This window comes from Lathamus discolor, chromosome 1 (assembly GCF_037157495.1).
Source record: "Lathamus discolor isolate bLatDis1 chromosome 1, bLatDis1.hap1, whole genome shotgun sequence".
Classification (NCBI taxonomy): domain Eukaryota; kingdom Metazoa; phylum Chordata; class Aves; order Psittaciformes; family Psittacidae; genus Lathamus; species Lathamus discolor.
Window position 1 is genome coordinate 153,134,452 of NC_088884.1, and position 23,976 is coordinate 153,158,427.

The 23,976-nt window shown below is 42.5% G+C and overlaps 2 protein-coding genes across 2 annotated transcripts; both read left to right on the forward strand.

Moving 5' to 3' along the window:
* The first annotated feature begins 1,096 nt into the window (after positions 1–1,096).
* LOC136003790 (uncharacterized) lies at positions 1,097–15,610 on the forward strand. The gene is made up of 5 exons (XM_065659725.1): positions 1,097–1,185; positions 2,033–2,362; positions 3,781–3,900; positions 4,975–5,096; positions 8,034–15,610. The coding sequence occupies exons 1-5, from the start codon at positions 1,134–1,136 to the stop codon at positions 8,076–8,078; spliced, it is 669 nt and encodes a 222-aa protein (XP_065515797.1). The 5' UTR covers positions 1,097–1,133; the 3' UTR covers positions 8,079–15,610.
* Positions 15,611–19,759: 4,149 nt separating this feature from the next.
* On the forward strand, positions 19,760–23,433 carry S100P (S100 calcium binding protein P). Its single transcript, XM_065665308.1, has 2 exons — positions 19,760–20,050; positions 23,150–23,433. Exons 1-2 carry the CDS (start codon positions 19,913–19,915, stop codon positions 23,297–23,299), a joined length of 288 nt encoding a protein of 95 aa, XP_065521380.1. The 5' UTR covers positions 19,760–19,912; the 3' UTR covers positions 23,300–23,433.
* Positions 23,434–23,976: the final 543 nt, after the last annotated feature.

Below are 23,976 nucleotides of genomic sequence, written 5' to 3' on the forward strand. Positions count from 1 at the left end.
GGCCTTTTTATGTTGAGGACACCTTTCAGTATCTGAAGAGGGCCTAGAAGGATGCCAAAGAGGGACTGTTCACCAGGGACTGTATGAGAAGACAAGGGGAAACAGGTTCAAACATAAACAAGGGAAGTTCATGTTAGATATAAGGAGGAAGTTCTTTACTGTGAGAGTGGTGAGGCGCTGGAATGGGTTGCCCAGGGAAGTGGTAAATGCTCCATCCCTGGCAGCATTTAAAGCAAGGCTGGACAGAGCCTGGGTGATGTGGTCTAGTGTGAAGGATCGCTGCCTATGGCTGGGGGATTGGAACTAGATGATCTTAAGGTCCTTTCCAACCCAATCTAGTCTATGATCCTTTGGCACTGGTATTGCATTAATACAGCTGCATGCATAGAGGTAACAGTGGGATGCATTGCATACAGAGTGTAGTGTTCTGGATTGTTTCCCACTGATATTGCAGTATGTTGGGACCAATTTGTGGTCTTCACACAAGCACTTCAAACTCAGCCTTCCTCCACTTCTCCTGTCAGTGGGGCTATGCTACTGTTAAGGCAAAAGTAGCAAAGCATTTTTCATGGGAGGGAAGAGTTTAGGCAAGATTTCAGCAAGGTGAAAGGTGTGATAAGGAGATGATAGGATTAATATTTGACATAAGTGTAACCTAAGTATAATCACTGTTTCTTTTGCTTTGAATAAGATTCATCAGGTTGGCTGGAAGAGGCTGCTGAAAACATGTACATAGCACCTAAACAAGTCTCATCTTCATAAAACACCTTTAAACGAAGGATTGCAGAAGTGCAATATCTCACATGAGACCACTGCAACTATGGAGGAGCAGTTCTCTATGCCCTGTCAGCAGAGAGGCTAATCTAGTGCTGAGAGATAGCCAGTTAGGAAACAACTTAAAATTTAAAAAAGAGCTGCTCTGATTTCAGACAGAATGACTGGGCTCTAAGACAGACACCTCTGTGATGACAGTTTCAAGGAGTAGAGGGGAAATCTGGGTTGCATTTAGGTTTCTATCGTCCTCACCACACAAGGGAAGAGGAAGTTAAGCTACGAATCTGACAGGCTTTCATTTGTTGTTTTGCTGATCTTTAACAAAGACACCCTGATGCAAATGCTAATAATCCTGTGTGATGATCATAATTTCACTGAAACTTCTTTTAACAATGTGTTTTGGCTGCTTAGGTAAGTGCTCTTTCATTTGTTTTGTTTCCAGTTTGCCACCTGTAATCCTTGAACTGGGTTTAAAAATATGTATTTTCTCCAGGATATCCACCTCAAATAGACTTGTGTGCAAGATGAGGAGAATGTTAACTGTATTTTGTAATGCTGAAATCAAAATTAAGATGCGTGGGGAATGAAAAAGCATTTTCACAAAGAGAGTGTTATAGGAAAAGTGTAGAGGAACAAATCTGACACCCCAAACGATCTTAGGTTACGAAGGCAAGCGTTCTTTTTTTTTTTAGACCTTTAGACTTGAATATGTATTGTGAAAAACACTGAATGTAGAAGTTAAAAATGTTAAGGTGGTTTAGTTCTGAATCACGTAACTACTGAAATACAAAGCAGATAAGGTTTCATGTTTCTTATTCAATACAGATCGCACTGGTTAATACTGAAGCTGTTCAGTATACATTAAAAAGCAGGAGGAAAGAGAAGGAAAGATTAAGAGATTAAACAAGGGCAAAAGGGTTTTTTCAGTGCTATTTTCCAGAAAAACACCAAATTCACAAGACTGAAATGTATCAGATGCCCTTTGAGGACCATGTAGTACATCAGTGTGTACACAGAAGATCCTCATCGGTTGCACACAAACAATGATGAAGGGCTTTAACGCACCAGATTAAAAGCTTCCCTTTAGCCAGAAAGTAATAGCCATTGCTCAAGGGAGAAGTGGGTAGTAAGTAAACTGAAAAATTAATCTCATGATGATTTTACAGTATTAACACTATTTTCAATCCTGTGACTGTACATATTACAGCTCTAATGCTTCCTCTTTGCAGCTTTAAATCTATGTGTATTTCTCCACTAGCTACAGGTCCCAGTAATATAACAGTCATCCAAACACCAACAAAAATACATCTGTCAATTGGAGACTACACTGAAATCACCTGTATTTGGGAAAAATCTGTTGTGAGATACAGAGTGAGCTGGTATTTTGTTAGTAAAGAGAACATCACCAAAACTGTATCATCAAAACTTCTGTATGTATACAATGATACCCGTGAAAGCAAGGACGTGCTGGTGATAAACTCTGCCAATATAAATGACACTGGATTTTACTACTGTGAGATAATTATTGAAATACCTTTCTGTAAGAAAGTATGTGGAAACGGGACAACAGTGATTGTTGAAGAGAAAGGTAAGCTACCAAGAACCTAAGTGTGACATTTAACTTGTCATAAAGATTCTTCATTTTCAGCTATTTTTATACACTTCCTCCCTCTCTCACATCTCTCTCATTCTTGGAATGAATGAAACAAACACAGAAAGGACATGAACGGCTTTTACTGACAATTGACTTAAGCTCTCTGCCTTAATACTCCCAGTGCAGTGTTTGTTTTCTTCTAGAACAGTTTGCTAACAGGAATTATTAGTTAAGGTTCACAAAATGCCGTGCATCTGCTATTTCACAGACAACCCAGACACAATTCCTTCTCATAAGGGATTTGGTAGGCTAGGTACTTAAGCTGAGATATAACTGACACAGTTCATGCATCTGCCTTATGGTAAGGAGTGGCTGAAGCAATCACACAGTTACTCTGTTAAGCAATATGTACCCTTTACTAGCCATTTTATCTTTTATTAGAAGTTCTTAGTAAATTAATATGGAAGATAGAGCAGTATGGGCTCCATACTAATAAGGATTTGTGTCCACAACAACGTTGTGATAAAATGTTCTGTATAGGCCGTGTCTCCTTACTTTATTATAGTCATTTGCTAATCTTTACGGGGGAGCTACTTAAGGTCCCAATTCTGAATTAAGCACTGAAAGGCATCAATTCAGTAAGTATTCACACACAATTAAATTTTCAGCAACAGGAGTGAGGTATGTTTCACCTTAATTTATGCCGAGGATGTGACATACATAGAAAAAGTTTAGGTGTTGTGTCTGTTACACAACTACCTCAAGACACTGTGAAGATGCTAATCACTACCTCTCATTCTACTTCTCAACAGTAGAGAAAGACTAGGTGACTTTGATAATGTTAAAGGTCTCTGACTAGACCTTTAATATTACCAAACATCACTCATCTATTGACTGATCAAGTCATGGGAAGCAAACTTTCCGTTCATCCAGCACAGTCCAGTTTTGGACACTATACCATGGGGTAACTGGTAGTCCAAAGAGAGGCACAAAAATTATCAAAGACTTAGAAAACATCAGTGATAGAAAATGAATGTAGTGTTCAAAATGGTGGGAAATGAATTTAAAAGGCTGCTAAAAGAGTTAATCTTAAAACGAGTTGGGTGATCTGAACCCAGACAGATCTCTTACCTGGTCTGGTAGCAATAGCCTTAAAGTACAAGCAAAAAAGACTCGCATTAGACACTGAAGGGGGGGAAATTGTCAAGCTGCAGGAGCTAAAGGAGGATTCATTATTATTGTTCATCAGGCATGCATCCCTCAGGAATGGGGAAGTGTAAGTGACCGTGCACTTGGGTGGGAGGGTTGACTGATTCACTGCTGAAGTCAGTTTTAATTTTCCCCACCCACCCAGTGTTGTTCTGTTGTTTCTTTGAACAGTACATAACTTTACTTAAAATATGTCGTTACAGAGGCTCACTCATTTAAAAAGAAAGATTTGGCAATATGCGCCATCATTCCTTTCTTAGTGGCACTGGCAAGCTTGTATCTTTGCTACAGAAAGAAACAGAAACAGCACTCAAAACTTCCTGGTGAGTGACAGTATTTCCCTTAACACACACTCTCCAAGTCAGATGTTTGTTCTGAGATGGCTGGACAGGAGCACCTGAGAGGCATCACTTAGGTGCTCCTAAGGAGGAGGTATTCCGGTGTGTAACTTTTGCTTACCTGGTCCTGATCTGCTAGGGACCACTCAAGCTGAGAGGAAGGATTGGATTATAACTCAAGTGAGCGTTCTTGAAGCCACTTGCCTCTGTTATTTATCTTTCCAGACTTAGACTGAAGATCTTGACTTACTTCTGGTATTGGAAGATATCAGTTCTGGTAGTTTCAGACTATCAGAGCAGACTGAAAAACGAAAAGCCACAACTGAGCTCCTCATTATAGTCTTGCTCCCGGTAGTGACACCTGGAAGTGACATCTGAAAGACCCAGCCCTGGGGTCTGAGCTGTTCTGTTTTAAGCTGTATTTTTTTAAAACTAATTATTATTTTAAAAAATAAATAAAAATGAAATGAAGATGGAAGGAGTCACAAGAAAAAACAGCAAATGGGAAGGTTAGAGGACAAGTATAAATGTAGGGCATCTGCTGGCAGTGCACACAGATCAGTGACATAACCTAAGGCAGCCTCCTAAGTAACTGTAGCATGAGTATTACAGTTGCAGTATGAGGCTCACTCAGCTAGTGAGCTGTCAAGGATGTAGGAACAATACCTGTGATTTGAGGTTTGACTTGCAAGTTGACAAACCAGGGAGAGGGGATTTAGGTGAGTGAAGTCCTAAGTTCCTATTTCAGTCGCTGGATTGACACAGGTGACTGTATGAACTGACCTGTTGTAGGTGTCTGCTTAAGGGTGGGCTTGTCACTTCTCTTGTTCAGTTTTCATGGCACAAACTCCGTTGACCAGATCTCCATGGCATAAGGGGTATTCAGAAACCTGAAGGTATTCTATTCCACCTGCAAGCTGAATACCCCTCTAGTGCCTGCCGTCAAGACTAAGTTGTATGGGAGCTCTGCACTCTCCATTTACAGAGCTCTGGTATTTCCAGTGTGACTCTGGAAATGGACAGTAAGCAAGCAGTGACTGTAACTTGTTTTTTGCCGAGGTTCTGCACTGCTTCCTGTGCCAACAGGAGGGCACCAGGGGGAGCGAACGCTCGAGGCTGCAGAAGTTCACAGGAGAAGTGAATCCACCAGTGGAGCAGCTGAGGAAAACTCGGCTGAATGGGTAAGTGGTTTATAAAAAGACTCTCACTATGAGAAGACTTTCAAAATGAGGCAACTGGGGAGTGGGAGTGCTCTGAACAGGAAGGACACAGCAAGCTGCTCTTCCCGGGGGCGCATCTTACTGCACATGAAAAAAAACCCTTATTTTTCTTTTTGTATTTTTTTTAAGAAAAAACAATCTTGATAGTGACAACACTCAGAAAGTGGAAGAAAGATTGTTTGTGTTGTAGGAAAGTATTGGATTCTGTTATTAGATTTAATGACGCTCTAAAATGGCCTGCAGAAGAGGGCAGAAAAAATGAAGACTATCAATGTAGAGACTGTGCGAAAGAAGTATAGAAAAAGTAAAAAAGTGCAGTAAAGTCTCTTTCCATACAATTGTTCACCAAGCTCGAAGGGCTTGGACTCGCTTTAGCTCATAGGACCGTAGGGCAGACACTTTCTGAGAGCCGGTATCAGATTTCAGGCAAGCTTCTTTTTCCAGGCAGTTTTTCATCTCTTAATTACATTAAAATATTAAGTGGGCAAGTGAAAGAAGCCTTAAGTTAACTCTTGCATAGGTAGGCACAGCTTCCATCACAGTCAGCTGGACAGGCTTGAACAAGCCACACAGAGGCGATGTAAAACACTAAAGCCCATGGTCACGGCTGCAATTGAGTTTACAGATTCCTGAATTCTGTTAGAAAACCTGGCTTTGGTCTTGATTTGGTCATATTGGTACTGAAATCATGGCAAGAGAGAACATCAGCATGCAAGTAGTAAACCAGTAATATCTGTCTTTTATTGTGCAACAGTCATCGTTCTAGAAAAAGAAAATGTATAGCTGGGAAAATTCACTCCCCATAATATGCGGATTCCCACTGAAGCTCAGAGGGAGCTTCTCCAGAGCTACTTGCGTTTACAGGAGACAGCACATTAGAAAATTTCAAAAATACAGGGCATGAGGTGGTCTGGTCATGGTAATAAAATATTCTAATTACTGGCTATAAACGGATAACTCTTCTGCTTGTTAATATTTAATGACGATGTGAGAAAACAAGGCTGAGAATGAGAAACAAGCTTCGGAGGGGGTGCAATGAAGAGTTCATTAGTAGCCTTTAAATGCTCAGGGTTTGTATGGACAACCAGACTCATCCAAAGGATGTGTGAATACAGCTATAAAAGGTCTCTTGTTGCTTTGTAATTAGCAGCTGCTAGCCACAGAGACATGTCATGGTATAAATCTGGCATTTTCTTTCATGTAACAGGATCTTTTTGCTACTTTAATAAAAGCAGAAGCAGTGATTTCAGTGGTATCATTTTAAATGCTAAAATATAATTGGATGCTATAAATCATTCAAGGCATCCAGTAGATTAGTAAAGCCAGTACATACAATGTGCATGCACACTATATTTCAGATAAATTAAGCCAATAGTGATGAGCACGTATTATGGTGTCTCTGGAGCTGTACTCATTGCCTTTCTGTTGTGTTGCAGAACATGACTGATTTAATAAGGGTATTTTTTCCTGTTTGTGCTTAAGTAATTATCTGAAAAGTTCACACTAGTTTTTTATATTGCTTACACTTTCTCTCTTTAAGCTTGGAAATTCACTGTACATTCTGAGTAGGTTTGGGCACCATTGCCAGAACAGCAAACATGAAGGTTGTGTGCGCCTTTGCAAGGCTATTTACAGTCCTCACTCAATTTGTGTTAGGTTTTTTTCCAGTACTTGGGGTTGCAAAGGCAATCTTGATTCACAGAACTACCATCAAGGCATGGATTTTATTCTCACCTGTATCATACATCATAACGATGCTAAGCAATTAGGTCAGATGACAGCACATAGCTCCAGGTATTTAATTTAGCTTAACCTGAGAGCGAACATCCCCATGGCAAAGCTGGCCGCTGTGGTTGCGTGTTTATTGTATAGCACTTGTCTGTCTCTCTGGAAAGCCATACCATGTTTCCCAAGTTGAGATGCTCACTGCATGTTTCCCAGACAGTTCTGACAGCTGCAGGGGAATTTGGCCTTGTGGGAATCCTTGGAGCAATTGGTGATTTTTTCTTTGCTAAGTTCTGCAGGTTCCAGCCCAAACCTAAGCACTGCTGTAGCATTAATGCAAACTTCCAGCTTATTCAAACACATAAAAAGCACACTCCTGAGGAGCTCTGGTTGGGCAAAAATGCACAGAAGTATGATCCAGATTAATTGGCCATACCTACCATGCCCCCTGTTTGACGTTCAGGCAGCAGTACCTCTGGTCTGAACATAGTTCCTTGAAACAGAGAGAGTAAATCCCCATAGCAAAGTATAAGTTTGATGACGAAAAGCTACCACTTCATGAAGTACATTTTTTCATTGTTTGATGCCATGTTAGCTTGTAAATTTGATTTTATGTCAATGAGCACAGATCTTTGTGGACGTTTAAGGCAGATCTTTAATTCTTAGCTTTTGCTGAAGAGCTTACCTGAAGATCCCAAATCCTACACATGCTTAGGAAATGAAAACAGGATGACTTTTGCACAATCCAGAATAACACCTGAATACCACTGCAGTGTACTAGTTTACTGCGTAAAAAGAGCATCCCTCCAGAAGGAGCAGTGTGATAAAGCTTTTTGGAAATACTGGAGTTAAATGATGAAGGGGATAAAAAACCTTTGCAATTTCAGATTTCATAGAACTGGGTTTACACTGAAACTTGACGTCTTTGGTATTCTAAGTGAGTACTTTGTGCCTGGTACCTAATTAACCAAGAGAATTTAATCCAAACACAGGAAGGCTTTGCCCTTCAGTGTTAGTACTGAGATGCTCTTTCCCTCTAAAATGATAACTCTATGACCCGTGTTTCTGTCTGTTCCCTTGGGCTGTACTAGATGCTTTGTCTTGGGTAAAAGGTCATTTTCAATAGACTTCAAGTAAAAATTATTTTGACTGAAGTTTCTTTGCTTTTTTAAGGCTGTGTCTATCCTTTACGAATCACTTGATTCTTTTTTGCAATGAATCAAGAGGAAAAGATGAGAAACCCACTGCAACTATTGTATCCTGTGTAGCAGATGAGCAAATCCCACAAACTAGGGCAGTTGAAAAGCCCAGAATGAGACAAGGACTCACCATCTACTTTGACATTCAGAACTAAAAGGACATAAAAAATATGGCTAAAAAGCTATAAAACTGAAAACTACGATAATTTGCTGCTGAAGGATGGATTCCGTGAGTTTCCTTTCAGAAGCATGTCAGCAGGACAGGATGCAAGAGAAAAGATTGGTTCCAAGCGGTCTCTGAATGTTTTGTCACTAGCAAAATGCTGTGAGGAGCCTGCGAGTTTGGAGGGCATGTTATTTTAGAAAACTGGCTTCAGTTCTTCCCCCTGTGTCTGGAAATAAAAGATGCGCGGCCATAGTTCGAAAAATCTTCCGGACTGAGCAACATTCTCCGACAGAAGCATTTCTTCAGGCAGCCCATGTAGAAATAGCAGAAGGTAAAATAAAAAGTGCTTATGGTGGTAATCATTTGACCAGAGAGACAGTACTCCACATAGGATGAAACTATCATCACCTCATAGCCGGAGTGGTATGCCAGAAGGGTTTATATTCCTGTGGAAAAGGACTGTTAGTGCTACTTCATTCGCATATGAGGAAAAATCTTCTACGATGCACAGTGAAATGCTAGGTTTAAATGGAGCTCTCTATAATTATGTATAATTATTGCCTATCTGGTGGAGGAGGGCTGCTTGGAGGAGACTGGAGCGTTAACACTTGTTTCACTTCTGCCAGCTTTAAAACTTCAAAACCAAAAAATTACTGATGACAAATCAAACCTGGAAAGTAAGGGAAAGCTGGCTTCCAGGGTGAGCAGTATTGACAGCAAAGCTAATGGCAGTTGTCCAAGCACTGCTGGTACTAAGAACAGGTATCTGCAGTGTGAATGTACTTATGTACCAGAGTTGTTTTGTCTTCTGTTAAACTTTCCTGAGCTTCGCTGGAGGTTAGATCATGTTCCCAGCAATGCAAGCAGAAACAGCCTCACTGCTCATGAGGTTTGTTGCAGCTTGTAGCTGGGCAGGGCAGGAGATGCAGACTGGTTTTACTGGAGCCCTTAAAAATAGTTTGTGTAGGCTAAAGGTGTGACTGGCTTGCTACTCAGTATTCTGTAATGGGGTCTTTGTGGCCATACAGCATGGCTTGTGGTCTGGTTCTCTCTACGCTATAGCGACTGCAGTTCACAACTACTGTAGCTCAGAAGTGGCTCACTTGGTGTGAATCCTCTTTCCTGGGTGGTTCCGTAACCTCCCCTGGGTGCTGTTCTTCAGTGAATACTCTGCTGTCAGAAATATGCTGTTATCACTGCACTGTGACTATACCTCGAATGAGAGAAAATATTTGTTCTAGGCTATTTGTTACAGTACATCTCACGGTATCGATGTGTAAATTGAACAAAGCACGAGGATTTTCTTTTCTTCCTTTTGAAGTTCAGTCACTTTAAAATCTTGGTGATTTTTGCCCTGAAACATTATTACAGACTTGTTTCCTTCACTGTGTGGTGAAACGCTGTCATGTGCCATATTCCTTTGAGGCTTACAAATGGGATTGTGGATTTCCACAGACCCTGTATCTTTGTCCTCTACACAAGAAAGTTGTAACCAGTAAAAGGGATGGTGACCTTCAGGCCAGGTTCCCTGATCAAGGAAGCTTTTAGTTACACCTCCAGAGCTGTAAGTGCATGCAGTAAATTTTGATCTTTCTATATACTGTTGGTTACTTCTCTATTTAATCACTATAAGGAGACACACAGTATTCAGGGAATTGTTAAAGGCAACCACTAAATTAAGAGATTGCCACTAAACCACAATTTAATAGTCTCCAAATCATATTTTCATTAAACACTATTAGAAATTGCTGGTTAAGTGTGGTTCCTACCAGCAAAGAACGCTGCCTTATTCCAGCTGCTCACGTTTTGTACGTTAACATGGTCATTTCCAACATCTGACAGCTGAAAATTACACCAAATTTATCATGACCTATTTTTATCTGTGACTGACAGTGGCTATGAGCCAGCAGAGTATTTTCAGAGCTCCCGCTGGTTGTCCTACTCATCAGTAAGAGTTTGACACTTATGCATCATGTATATTGTCTTCTCTGCATCTGTACCACTTGGGAAGCAACACACTCTTCTCTTTCTATTTCTTCATGGTTGTTTTGATAGCTTTATAACAAAAAAGAGCTCTGTAATTAATCTCGGGACTTTTTCTAGTGTCCAGTATGTTCTCAAATATTAACTGTCTGTTTAACTGTCCAGTCTATAAGGAAGCCCATTTACCTAATTACAGATCTTGAAGAGAATCCTGGCCCTTTGCTTCTAGCCAGTTTTGGTGGTTATTCCCTCCTGACCAGGCTGCTGCAAACTGATGGTTCCATTCTGGTTTAGTTTGAGGTTCAAAGTCCTGTGTTAAGCACACATTAACACATCCTAATTTAAGAGCAAGACTGGCACAGTGTATTCTAAAGCCTCTACGCATTCTGTCATGCTTCTAATGTCTCACCAATGTACTTGGCTTAGTTATAACACTATGAATGAGGCTTCCTCTCTGTTTCTGTCACACACATGACCTTGGTTTAGACAGCTAGTATGGTAAACTTGAGACTACAGCACTGAACTCATTCTCCTCCTGACACGTTGCACAATCACACAAGGAGTTGCAGCTTCATTGATGTGCATAGCACTTAGGCAGCTGTTTTTAGCAACTGGGTATTGATTATTTCAGTCTGATTTGAGCCACACTTTTTTCACAAGCCCTTTCTTGGGTTCTTTTCTCTCATAATATCTGTGGAAGAAGGGTATGGAGCAGGTATTCCTGGCTCCATTACACCAAGGATCTGCAGTAGCAGGCAGGATGATGAGGCACCCCAACCAACGTAGTCATATTTGTGTGTGATACTATGACTAATGTTCTTGTGCCTGATAACAGTGCTGTCAGAACAGCAATGACGTTGTTGTGGTTTAACCCCAGACAGTAATTCAGCCCTGCACAGCCACTGGCCCACTCATGAATTGAGGTAACAGCAGTTTAACAGCTAAAGCAAAGTAAAGCAGAACAGGGAATTCATTCCCCCCTTCCCATGGTAAAGGCAGGTGTTCAGCCATCTCCAGGCACGCAGGACTCCATCATGTGTAACTCGGTGAAGTAACTTGCGAAGACAAACACCGTCACTCCAAACATCCCCCTTCCTTCTTCTTCCTCCTCCAGTTTTATACGCTGACCATGACACCATAGGGTGTGGGACATCCCTTGGGTCAGCTGGGGTCAGCCTCTCCTGGCTGTGTCCCCTCCCAGCTCCTTGTGTACCCTCAGGCTGCTTGCTGATGGAGTGGTGTGAGGAGCAGAGAAGGCCTTGGCTCTGTGTGAGCACTGCTCAGCAGTAACTAAAACATCCCTGAATTACAAACACTCTTCCCAAAACACAGCCCCATACTAGCTCCTACATAGAAAATTAACTCTACCCCAGCCAAAACCACCACAGATGTTAAAATTGGTTGACTAAAATTTGTTTGAAACCAGAACTGAAGTGGTTTCTCTGTACTGCTGACATCAAGAACCACTGCAGAACTATGCTATTCTCAAAACCCCAAAAGCTCCAGCCCAACATTAAATTGACTTAAGATTGTCCTCATGCAGTTAAGAACATTCACTTTAAAAGCACTCCTCCATTAGGCAAGTGCAACTCTGGATGCAGGCTATGGCCAAGGAGAAAGTCTGATCTATGCAAACAGGATGGGTTTTGTTTGAATTGTAATTCTTGCCTAGTTCTTAGCACTGCTTGAGAAATGAAAGTTGAAATCAATACTATGTCTGAGCTATAATATTTTTACCTACTTCCCTCTTAAGGACCTCAGTCTTCAAATAGATCTCAAATTTAAGGAACAATACCACCTAAGGGGAAATTGAAGTGTATCATGGGGTTCACAGGGTCTGTGTTTTCACTAACCTAAAGAGGATGATATGTTGGTTTTGTTCTGCCTCTATGAACTGGGCTTTCAAACCTAAATGCAATTTTGGGTGCTACATCTATTTCACCATCAGACTCCAGATCAAGGTATGTTACCACATCCTTTATAGCTAACAGCAGAAATAAACAAGAGAGTAAATCTGTAAGATTATCAGAATTTATTTTTGGCCCATGCTCATGCTGGGGAGTTACAACGAGGGTGGCTGTAGAGGGGTTTGTGTTATCTTATTTTTACTAAGTGGTCTTGACTCTACTTTGCAAACAGGAATCAGCACATATGACTGACAAACGAATACACAGATCAAAGGGGCACTAGCCAATTCCTCTGACCAAAAGAAAGGACAGATGCGCATGTATAAATGCTTCTCATTTTCTACATAATATGAAATACCGAGATGAGAGGAAGGATTCTGATGAACTCTTATATTCCAGTAACAAGGCATTAGCTAAGGTGCTGTGGTCTGGTGCTGGGCACTGGTGGATTTTGTTGGCTGATGGGATGTGATAGCAATTAATTCCTTGTCCTTTTTCCAAAGCAGAGCCAGTTGCCAAGGCTTGGCAACATCTTATACAGCCTTATTCTACTCCTATCAAAGTTACTTCATAACTCTCTCTAAGTATTCAACTTCACAGAGGTAGAGAGGTATAAAAGGGTGAGGTAGAGAGGGAGTAAGCTCAGCACTATTTGTTTAGTCCACTATTATTTGCAGACTAGAGACAGACAGCACTTAAGTTGTCCTAAACTTGAATGACTGGTTCTGTGAGCCAGGAGTGAGGCCATATCTGTACATTGCCTGGCCTAACACAGTTGAGATCCACGGCTGCTGGGAATGCTGTGGAAATACATAATGAAAGCAAGCAATAGGTATTGCTCCATTTTTTACTTAATAGCTTTTAATTCTGGAGAGAGAATTAAAAACAACAAGACAAACACCTCTAATGAAGACAGCAGAACAAGGTCAGGTAATAGTGATAGACACTCCAAAGCCACCAATGGTCTGATTGGGTTTGCTCAAATAGAATAACCCTCCTTTCCTAATTTAGCAGCTATACAATATTACTATTTGTTGTTTAAGTGTCTTTTTAAATACAGACTAACCTTACCCTAAAGACTCTAGGTCTGATCTAAACAGGGACTGCTATTGAGCAAGAAAGGAAATGGAAAGAGTAGCTACCATGTCAGTCAGGTGCTGCAGAAGGGAAAAAGAGTCAATTGCCTCTGGGTGGAAACAAACACAACTGGTTTCTTACCTCCTCTTCAGATCCACAGCATGGTAGCAAAGTTTTGTGAGCAGTGGGCCTGGGTGTCACTTCAGACAGACACAGGCCACTTCCGAGACGCCATAACCAGTAATTGTCACACCAACGGCTACTCTATTAAGTGCACCCAGTAGGTAGTCCGTCTAGATAGATTTAAACACATCAAATATAAATTTTGGCCGAAATAATGCAACTCCTATAGTCATGACTTTATTTTCTCAACACACTCGAGCTTCTTCTGGCTTTAGGTGAGAGCCTGCTCATGGCTGGTTCCCACCTCCAAGTCAAGGACGTTCCCAGTTCTGTGCAGGTGATTTTTCATTTCCCTGTTTGTGGAAGGCCTTCTCTTTTCTGATGCGTGAAACCTGAAGTTAAATGGTCTGTTACGAAAGCATGCTCTGGTTCCCCTTTCCCACCCCACCTTTGGTATTTCTGAGCCCATCCTGCTGATTTGCTGTCCCGTTAACAACAGAATGATGTCAGTGTTTGCCTTCTGAAAAAGCCCCACTGCTTCTTATCAGCTGTGCTACCCCATGATTACTGTCTGGAAACCAAAAGCAGCCGGCTCAGTAAAATGTGTGTGCCTGGGGACCTTCCACTTGCCCAAACTGCCTTGTAAATCTTCCTGACAGTGTATATGGATATCCCCTCATTCAACGCAGAGTTCCATGCTAGCAGGTCAGCACTTCCTGTTGCTTCAATGTATGCAGAAATTCATACTTTGGAATGTAAAAAAAAATCCAGTTTTATGGGGGGATGCAAAGTGTTTTCCTTGATGTGTTTTCTGCACGGGCTCTCAACACGACTCAACTTTCTCTTAGGGATTCTTTCCCTCTGAGAAACACTTTTGTACAGTAAAAGAAAACCAGTATTGCTTAGTTCATAAGAGCTGAACATGGCTAAAATAGACCTGTTCGCATACAAAATCTTTCGAAAGCTTTCTTGGTATTGGCTCAGCCGTTCTTGCATGTCTTTACCTAACAAATAGGAACTTCCTTTAAAAGGTTCACAGTCTGTTTTGAAGTTTACAAGGCAACCATCAGCTCTCACAGCTCATTTCCGTTCCTTTTTTTTTTTTCCTTCTTTTTCTCTTTTCCTTTTTTTATCTTTTTTCTTATTATTTTTCTTTTTCCTTTTCCTCTCTTTTTTTCCTGTTCTTTCTGACCATGTCATGGAACAACCTTTTACTCTCCTCACCACAGCTCAGCGTGGTGGTGGCTTACATCTGAGCAGGATTTTATGTGTTAAGGTGGAGCAAATGACAGTTGAGCTACTCATGTAGGACTGGCTGAGGAATCACAGTACTCAAATCATGAGTGCAGCACTTGTGTAAGCTAAAATGTTAAGTTGTAAATTAAAACTGCTCTCTTAATTGTAAGCTAAGACGTTAGGTTGTAAATTGGGACTGCTCTGTTGAGAGCAAGATGGGCTGGTGTGGCCTTGGGGTGTGTATAAAACAAAGGTAACCTCTGAAGATAAAGGAGTAACCAAGACAACTGGGGCCGATTCACCCCTCCCCACCCCTCCATAGTCAACCTGATGTGAAGATAAGAAAGGAGTGACCAAGACAGATGGGTCCAGTTCTTCAAGATAAGGAACAAATCAGAACAAACTGACCTAAAACACAGTTGTTAAGTAATTCACGAGAGTCTTTTGCACGTGCACAAGCACAGAAGTCAATCATCAGGCAAGTAAGGAAGTCTATCCACAACCACCAGAGACCCCTCAAGACCACCACCCAGCAAGGAAGCACATGAGTAAGTAGAATGCAGACATTACAGTTAGTTCCAGGAAATCCAGTGAATATGTGAAGCATCTCCCAGGAATATGTAAATATTCTCATAACTTATTATTCGTAAGTTCATTGGATGGATGGATGCTGCTTGTAGACTCCAGGCACGCTCACCTTGGCAAAATGATCGGCATGTGTGCCCAGTGCTGCAATAAAGAATGCTGCTTCTAAAACTCTAACTCGAGTCTTAGAGAGTTTCTTCAACCATCTTTTGCAGTAACACTCGACTGGACAATATTCAGTTACTTTTGGCTGTTGTCTCTCTGTCATTACAATTAAAAATAAAATAGTCTTGGAAGTCCGAATATCATGAACCTTAAGACCGAAGTACTAAATTCTTGTAGAGAATAGCATCCAGGAAATGATTCAGTCAAGGACTGAAACTAGATGGGGTTATTTACACTGCAAATATTAATTTACTATCTGCAATGTGGTCATTGATTTTACAGTCTAACATAGCTACATCTAGTGCACTAATAAACATGTTTGGGTAGCATCAATATACAATGATGAAGCACGTTTCCCATGGTACAGCTTTGCCAGACAGCAATGTTATTACCCAGCTCTCAATGGCACACAGCCAGTTAGCCAACCTTGGCCTTCTTCATTTTTCCTGGCTTTAAACCTCACTTAAAGAGTATGTCAGCTTATAAATTGCAATTGTGAAATATGATTTAAGGATACTTTGAGAAATAAATGTTAATAAAATAATGAAAGCCTATAGGTATATAATTAACAGAACCTATACAGCGTGTCACGCAACATCTGTGATTGTATGAACTCCTCTTCTGCCTGTGCCTCATCAGTGCCTGTTTAGTCAAATCTTTCTAACTGTGCTTTGCAAAACAATGTAGTAACTGCATCATTTAATCACTAGATGCAAATAAATGTACCATGCATTGAGGAAATGAAACGACCTTTAAACACTGTTCACCAGGCTTAGAACAAGTTTTCAGAAGCAGTGCAAAGGAAAACCTTGCACTTCAGTAAATAAAGGGATTTAATACTCTAAGTTCGACAAACAATCCAGGGCACTGGAAAATCTGAGGGGGTTGATAATTTTATCTCAGTGTGGAACATGCGATGCTTATGGGTCAGATGTTATCCTCTTGCTAAGAGAAAAGTAAACGGCTTTTTGTACTGATGGCAAGATACAACCTAAGAAACCAGCAAATTCTTCATTCCAGGCTGTGTTTCCTTCCCCCCGTGCTTCTATTCAGATACAGAACAGATCAGTGGAAATTGTCAAAAAGTCCTTCTCATGTAACTTCCTGTGCCTATTGGAATAAGGGATGATAAGGTCTAATAGAAGTTTCCTGTTTCAGCTATCCTGTTTCAGGTACTCAGCTGGCTGTTGACACAAATGGTTCTTCAGAATAGAGCTGACAAATGTATTTATTCAGACCTTTCCAAAACAGGCACGGCTGCAAAGAGCATAGGATATGATATATTCTCTAAGAGAAAACCAGCACAGGGTCACACAAATCTCATGTAAGCCTTAACAACTGGCCAAATGCCATCAAATCTGAGTATATCTGAATGTCTTTGGAAATCTGTGTGTGTGTGAGTCCATGTTTGTGTCACATAAAGCATTTAAACTTTTGGCCCAAATTAGGAACACCAGGACCTAATTGTAGAACCATAGAATCATAGAATAGCTAGGGTTGGAAAGGACCTTAGGATCACCCAAGGCTTCGTCCAACCTGGCCTTGAACACCGCCAGGGATGGAGCACTCACAACCTCCCTGGGCAACCCATTCCAGTGCCTCACCACCCTAACAGGAAAGAATTTCCTCCTTATATCCAATCTAAACTTCCCCTGTTTAAGTTTTAACCCGTTACCCCTTGTCCTGTCACTACAGTCCCTAACAAAGAGTCCCTCCCCAGCATCCCTATAGGCCCCCTTCAAGTACTGGAAGGCTGCTATGAGGTCTCCACGCAGCCTTCTCTTCTCCAGGCTCAACAGCCCCAACTTCCTCAGCCTCTCTTCATACGGGAGGTGCTCCAGTCCCCTGATCATCCTCGTGGCCTCCTCTGGACTTGTTCCAGCAGTTCCATGTCCTTTTAACGTTGAGGACACCAGAACTGCACACAATACTCCAGGTGAGGTCTCACAAGAGCAGAGTAGAGGGGCAGGATCAGCTCCTTCGACCTGCTGGTCACGCTCCTTTTGATGCAGCCCAGGATACGGTTGGCTTTCTGGGCTGCGAGCGCACACTGAAGCCGGCTCATGTTCATTTTCTCATCGACCAGCACCCCCAAGTCCTTCTCTGCAGGGCCGCTCTGAATCTCTTCTTTGCCCAGTCTGTAGCTGTGCCTGGGATTGCTCCGACCCATGTGTAGGACCTTGCACTTGGCATGGTTAAATTCTGTACAGACCTTCAGTGACTACCCACCCAGGCTATTGCCTGTACCATTCTTCAAAGAACTAAACCTGAAAGAAGCAAACAAGGGATGTTGTTCACATTAAAACAACATACAGGTTAGGCAAGCCCATAGAAGAAAGTTTACCTCACTGGGGACCTGGACAGATTCATCGGCATCAAAACACTGCCCTCCTGTGTGTGCCTCCCATTCGTACTCTGCTTTGGTTTTACGAACAGTTGCAGTAGTCTGTGCCCTGTGCACAGAGCTGCTGTTTCTGATGAAAAACAAATGGCAAGAAAATCTTTAAGCAATAGGAAAAGTGTGAATTGAAAAGCCTGGGCAGTACTGGTGTGCGTGCACAGGCATGGATACAAATGCAACAGATTAAAAACCAAGCAGGTCACCACGGCAGTGCTACCACGGTGACCTTTCAGTGTGTAATTCAGGGGCTGTGGTTTATCGCGTGCTGTTGCACTTTTGGAGCCGTCTTCTCAAGAACTGTGAGTCACCTGTGTCTGCAGGGGAAAACGGGTCAAGAATGATGACACCTCTTCTGCCAGGTTACATGGCGAAGGTGTGGACACGCTGACATATCCTGTTGACTGAAGCTGGTGATCTCCCCCTCTGCCTTTTTGGGCCACTTTATTCCTTCTTCTGCATGACCAACACTGATGCTCATGATTCAAATGTCATAAGACTGTGTCAAGCAGACATTTTATTTTGTTAGGTTTCTGTTAGGGAGGAGCTGATTTTTCTTTAATGGCCAGTTTTCATTGCCATTCACGTTACAGATGGGTATCAGAAAAGCACAAAGTAAAGTTCCTGGCACTTGACACACCAGTGGCTGTGGTTGTGTGTGCATGCAAACACCAGATGATGCTGATAGCTAACAGGGGCCAGTTGTTTGCTCTCTTTTTTTTTCCTTCTGAAGGAGCCTCACAGGATTCAACATGCACTCTAATGCAAAAACTTCAAACTTTACCTAAACCCTTACCCACTTAATGCAATCAGATGCAGCTGTGCCTCAAGGTTGAAGTCACAGGAACAAATAGTTCTCATGAACTGCTTGGATAAAGCATACAGCCTGGGAAATGCAAAATCCCTTGTTAGGGAATGCAGGATGGAAAATTGTGGAGGGGTGTTTCAGAAAGGAGCTCAATTTCCATGTGCTTGTGATTCTCTGGGAGGCTGTAGATGTTACAGGGCAGATTTTCCCCGGGGAACAGGGGGCTAGGGATGTCTGGGAGAAAAGAGTTGAATGTTTTAAATTTTTCTCAGTTAAAAGCCATTATTTGCTGATTTACCTATGGCATAACGTGACTGGAAACTTCAAGCATGCAAAGGTATGCCCAAAGACATCCAAACTCAGGTTTAACTCTGGGAATCCACAGTCTGGGTCTTCTTCACCTGCACCAGGTCTCACTGCACCCATCAGCATCATTCATGCATGATACCCCAGTTTGACAGAGGCCAAGTTACCCTGCTGCTTGGCCAGGAATTTTAACTTGTTCAAACCCCATTGTAGCTGTAGCTGGTCACAGCACCACAGGTCTTCAAAGTGACCTTTTGTTTTCAGTACAGCCCACTTTATTGCAAGGTTTGGCGCTGCACGGGGTCAATAACAAGTTGTTTCACTGTGGATCTAAATGGACTTTGATACTTGCTGTTTGCTCAAGTATCAGATTTATCCCTTCAGATATCCCCATCTGAGCAAGTTCTTTGTGAATCGGCTTTGCAAGGCTCCCTTTACTGGTCCTGGAGAGAAGGTGCTCGTCAGACCTGCTTTAGACATCCACTATGGACTGAGTGCAAGTGCAGGGGGGCTAAGAAAGCTCTCTGCATGGCAGACCTGTACTTTTGAGCCAATGAATCCCATCCCCAGTGTGTGCTAGTGAGCCATCTGGTCCTCTGCATGGCACAGGGGACAATCAGTGTCTGCTCTTAGCTCAGCACAGGCAGCACCTTGCAGAGACCATAACTGTGGTAGTAAAGGGGAAGTGGGATGCTCCTCTTCCCCCTGCGCAGGCCAGCACACACTTCACTGAAGCTGGGCTATCAGGAACAAATCTGATTCTTGAGCAAACAGCCAGTAACAAAATCTGATTTCCACTTGTTAGTCACACTGTGTATCTTAAAGGAGAGGCTGGCTGCTACTGGTGAGCAACTGGTTGTACCAGGCACGCCAGGGTGATAAAGCCTGAGCTGTGAATAGCTGTCTGCATAGAGGCGTGTACTCCAAGCAGTGCTCAGATACAAATGCTTGCTAAGGGTTAACTGTCCCTCTGGTGTGCAACCATTGATTGGATGGAACGGTTGCATAAAGAACCCCAGAATAAGACCAGTTTCCACCCTCCAAGAGAGCCCCGAATCTGTTCCTGCTCAGAAGGAAGCCAGACTCCAGCAGCAGCAACATGTCTCAGCTGGAAACTGCGATGGGAATGATCATTGCTGTCTTTGACAAGTATGCCAAGGCTGATGGTGACAGGCAAACCCTCACCAAAGCAGAACTAAAGACCCTCCTGGAAAACGAATTCCCCAACTTCCTTGCGGTAAGAGAACAGCGCAGCGTCATTCCTATGTAGCATGCAGACACGGTGTTTAGTACATCATAGGGGACATTATATCTGGAAATACTCAATGGGCTGTAGAAAACTTTTAAATAAAAAAGTTTTTGCACACATTGTGTAAAACTGATTCTAATTCTGACTGGGTTTTGCCTTCAGAATTCACCTACTTCTTCGCTTTATCCCTGACTGTATCAGCTCACATCATGTCACAACTGCTGTGAAGGTGGTTATGTTGTCAGCAATTGAAGATCTCAATTGCAGATGGGAAATCTCTCTAAATACTTATACACTTACTTTTTCTAGGTATTTATACTACGTACTCGGTGTGCTCATCAAAATGATGCATAAACAGGAAAAAAAGACAAACTCAGAGCAAACCCATTTGCATTTGTCTTTAATAGTAAAAGAAAGACCTGAAAAAAGGATTTAATGATACATGTGTATGTAATAATCTGCGTATTTAAGTAGGTTTTATATATATATATACATATATATTATATATATGATTTCTCTTAGTAGGTATTCAACATTCTTACTCTATTATAGCAAAAGATTTATGCACTGCAGGTGGGGTACTTGATACAATTCAGTGTCTTCCTGTGCAAGCCATATGAAATCACCATATGAAATCCATGCCTGCTGGATTTATGACTCAGACTAAACACAGATGCAGTATTCAGAATAAGAACCCAGATGGCTCGGGGGGGGATAGATGAAAATGGTTTGAAATAACTGTAAAACAGCCCAGTGGTTGTGACCCAGCAGTGCCATGGGAAGTGTCCTGCTCCTGATCACGGAGCTGTACGTTACCTGTTGCACTTCCACATACAGAAAGCCAAACCCAACAACAAAACCGCAGCTCTAAGGGGGAGTGGAAATCCCCCAGAAACCTGACATTGGGTCTAACTAAAGCTGGGGAGCCACAGTGCCAGACAGCTACCAGATGGGATGACACTCACAGGTTGCTGCTGACTACCTTTACTGGCCAGGCACCACCCTTTCCAGCTCCCCACAGCTGCTCTTACTGGCTCAACCTATTCCTGAAACTGCTGGGAAACCGGATTTTCCAGGAAGATAAATAGCTGAAAGTCCTCTCATGTTCTGGTCTCCATCTCTCTTTCCCATTTTACCTATTCTGGGGAAAAAAAAAAAAAAAAAGGCACAAAATAGCATTTTATGCCAGCACTTAAAATACATTTAAACCGACAATGTCCTGTCTTGCAGAGCAGTAACTGCAAGAAAGAAACTGAGAACGCATCTCACTTCACAAAAAATGTTTTATCTGCATTTTCCTGACATTTGTATCCATTTTTTTTGTTATTTGCAAGAATGTTCTGGGAAAGAGAGACTTTGAAATAATGAACAGTTCCGCTCTCAGAACTGGTTATAGCTGACACAGCTCACGCCGACCTGGAAAGGTCTTGAATCAGTCAGAGGCAGAAATAAATCCATGCCACAGGACTGAAGGACTGGACTCAGTTATGAAGAGCTTCCAAAGAATAACTCCCATATGTGCATTGCAGCAGTAAATCAGAGGCTAAAATCAGCCCACATATTTCACTGAAGAACTTCAATAGCCACTTATACAACTAAAACTGATCATAATTTGCAACACGAGAAAGGTAACACCTTTCAGACACATCCATCAGTCAAATCTAAGGAACTGGTTCGATTTATCCTGATTTTAGTGGTGCGTGTACTTGACGGGAAAGGTGAAATCACAGAATGAGAAACGGAGTTAAACAGATCGCGATCAAGAAGTGCTTCAGATGTCAATTAAGGCAGTAACTATTTTAAATTCCAAAAGTATATAAAATTTCATTCTAGTGTTTCATTCAGCTTCAACAAATCCCACCCGGTTGTTTCCTGCATTGGGTAGGTCTCCACTGCCATCGCCTGTTTGTATCAAAAACTGCATTTTCTAAAGGCACTGGAGACAGCGCCAGGAGTGGAGCCAAAAAGCCCTTAAGAAAACTTAAGAAAAAGCCTTCACTTTAATATACATTTTGTTAAAATCGAACGTATATATATTCCCTTTTTACTTGAATGGTGCCTTGCTTAACATCAGCCTCGGCATGTCCTGGTGTAGTCAGTTTGTCAGAATTATGGCAAGACTTTTCTGCTGGTTTCACTGCTGAAACTCAATCTCAGCACCTCGCTTGCTGCAGGAGGAGCCTTGCACCAAGCCCAGAGGGAGCACTGGAAGCACCCTTGAGGCTGTTTGCATCTTTGCTGGGGTAGAAAATGTTTAGTGAAGCTGAAATTTGACATTTGCCCCAGGAAAGCATCGTTTTGCAAAGCTGCAAACTGCCCCCGCTCCAGCCGAGCCTCCCCGAGGGGGCAGATGGGGAATGCCTGGCATTTAATTCACCTCAGGGCCCGCATTGTACTGCTTTAATCATAATGAATGGTGCTTTAAGCATAGAAAACATGCTTCTCCATGCAGGTGCATGACAGCTCTGAGATGTAAGAAACCCAGGCAGGAGCACATGCTTCTGGAGTCTGTGCCTGTGCCATGAGGATGCTGGGACTCACACTTGGTCCTGCTGTCACCCAGAGCCCCCAGGCTGAGCATGAGGACAGCAGTGGCATGCATTCCCGTTGGAAGGGTGTGCTTTTAGGGCAGCTAGAGGAGGAGATGTGTGACTCCCAAAGAGATGGGCAGGCAGAGGTACAGCAGCCCCACATCCTGTGCTGGGTGCTGAGCAATTGTCTCAACCAAACATGGTGTGCAGGAACTCATGGCTTTATACACAGAGATCTAAGGCATAAAATAAGCAAAGAGGAAGGGTGGGGGGGAAGTCTTGCTAGCAGAGTATAATAACCTGATATTCTAGGCAGGCCTACAGCAGGGCTGCATGCAGGAGCCGTTACACCCCACCACCTTCCAGTCAACTCAATATCCCCATGCAAAGGTACAACATGTCTGAGCTGGCATCAGCCTCACACTCCCCAGTTGCCCTCCACACATGTTGATGTGGCCCTGGAACCCTGCAGTTCCCATGATCATGGTGTAGGTAGCGATGCTGCTGCATCAGGGTTTGTGCTGCTCTCACCTCAACCTGCTCTTTTCTCTTGCAGTCAGGGAAGGACAAAGATGCTATTGACAAAGTCTTCAAGAACCTGGATGAAAACGGCGATTCCCAAGTAGACTTCAAAGAATTTGTCATCTTTGTGGCAGCTCTGACTTGCTGCTGTCACAAATATTTTGAGCAGAAAACTGCCAAATAATTGTCAAACTGCTCACAGTTTGACACGGAGCCTCTGCTCCATATGCTAGTGGTATGGATCCCTTCGTTTCTTCCATGTACCACCATGCAGTTTGCAAGCATGCTGGGCTGCAAAAATAAATCCTACTGTGCTTACTTCCTGTCTTGAATGTTAATTTCTGCTCCTTTGTGGAAAAGCCTAGTTTTAACAGCTCCCACTAACTCTTATTGAGTAGTTTCTCTCTTTCTCTGCTTTATAAAACCCTATTCTTAGCCAAAAGGCTCAATATTCATCCCACTGCAGAGGCTGCATAAGGGTAGATGCTGCTGGAGCCATGAATCAGCTGGAGGCTGCTTTTATATAGCAGCACCTCTGGGGTGCAGCCTGCGGAACCTCGGCTGACAGAGCCTGCAGCCTAACCCTCATGTGTGCCGCCACAGCTGTATGGGACACGTCTCACCAGGGCTGCCCCTGAGCCTGCCTGGGGCCCTCAGCTGCGTGCTTGTTGCTGCCATGTGGGCTTCTTCTGGGTCAAAAACAAAACAAACCCAAACACTGTTTTTTCAGCAGTTTATGTGAACCCCCTCACCCAGCTCACACAGCTTACTTCCTGTAACGCAATAAGGCTTTTGTACCAATATAATGATGCTGCTCTGCCACAGAGTTGCGCGCTGTAACCATTTTATTTTTAATAAACT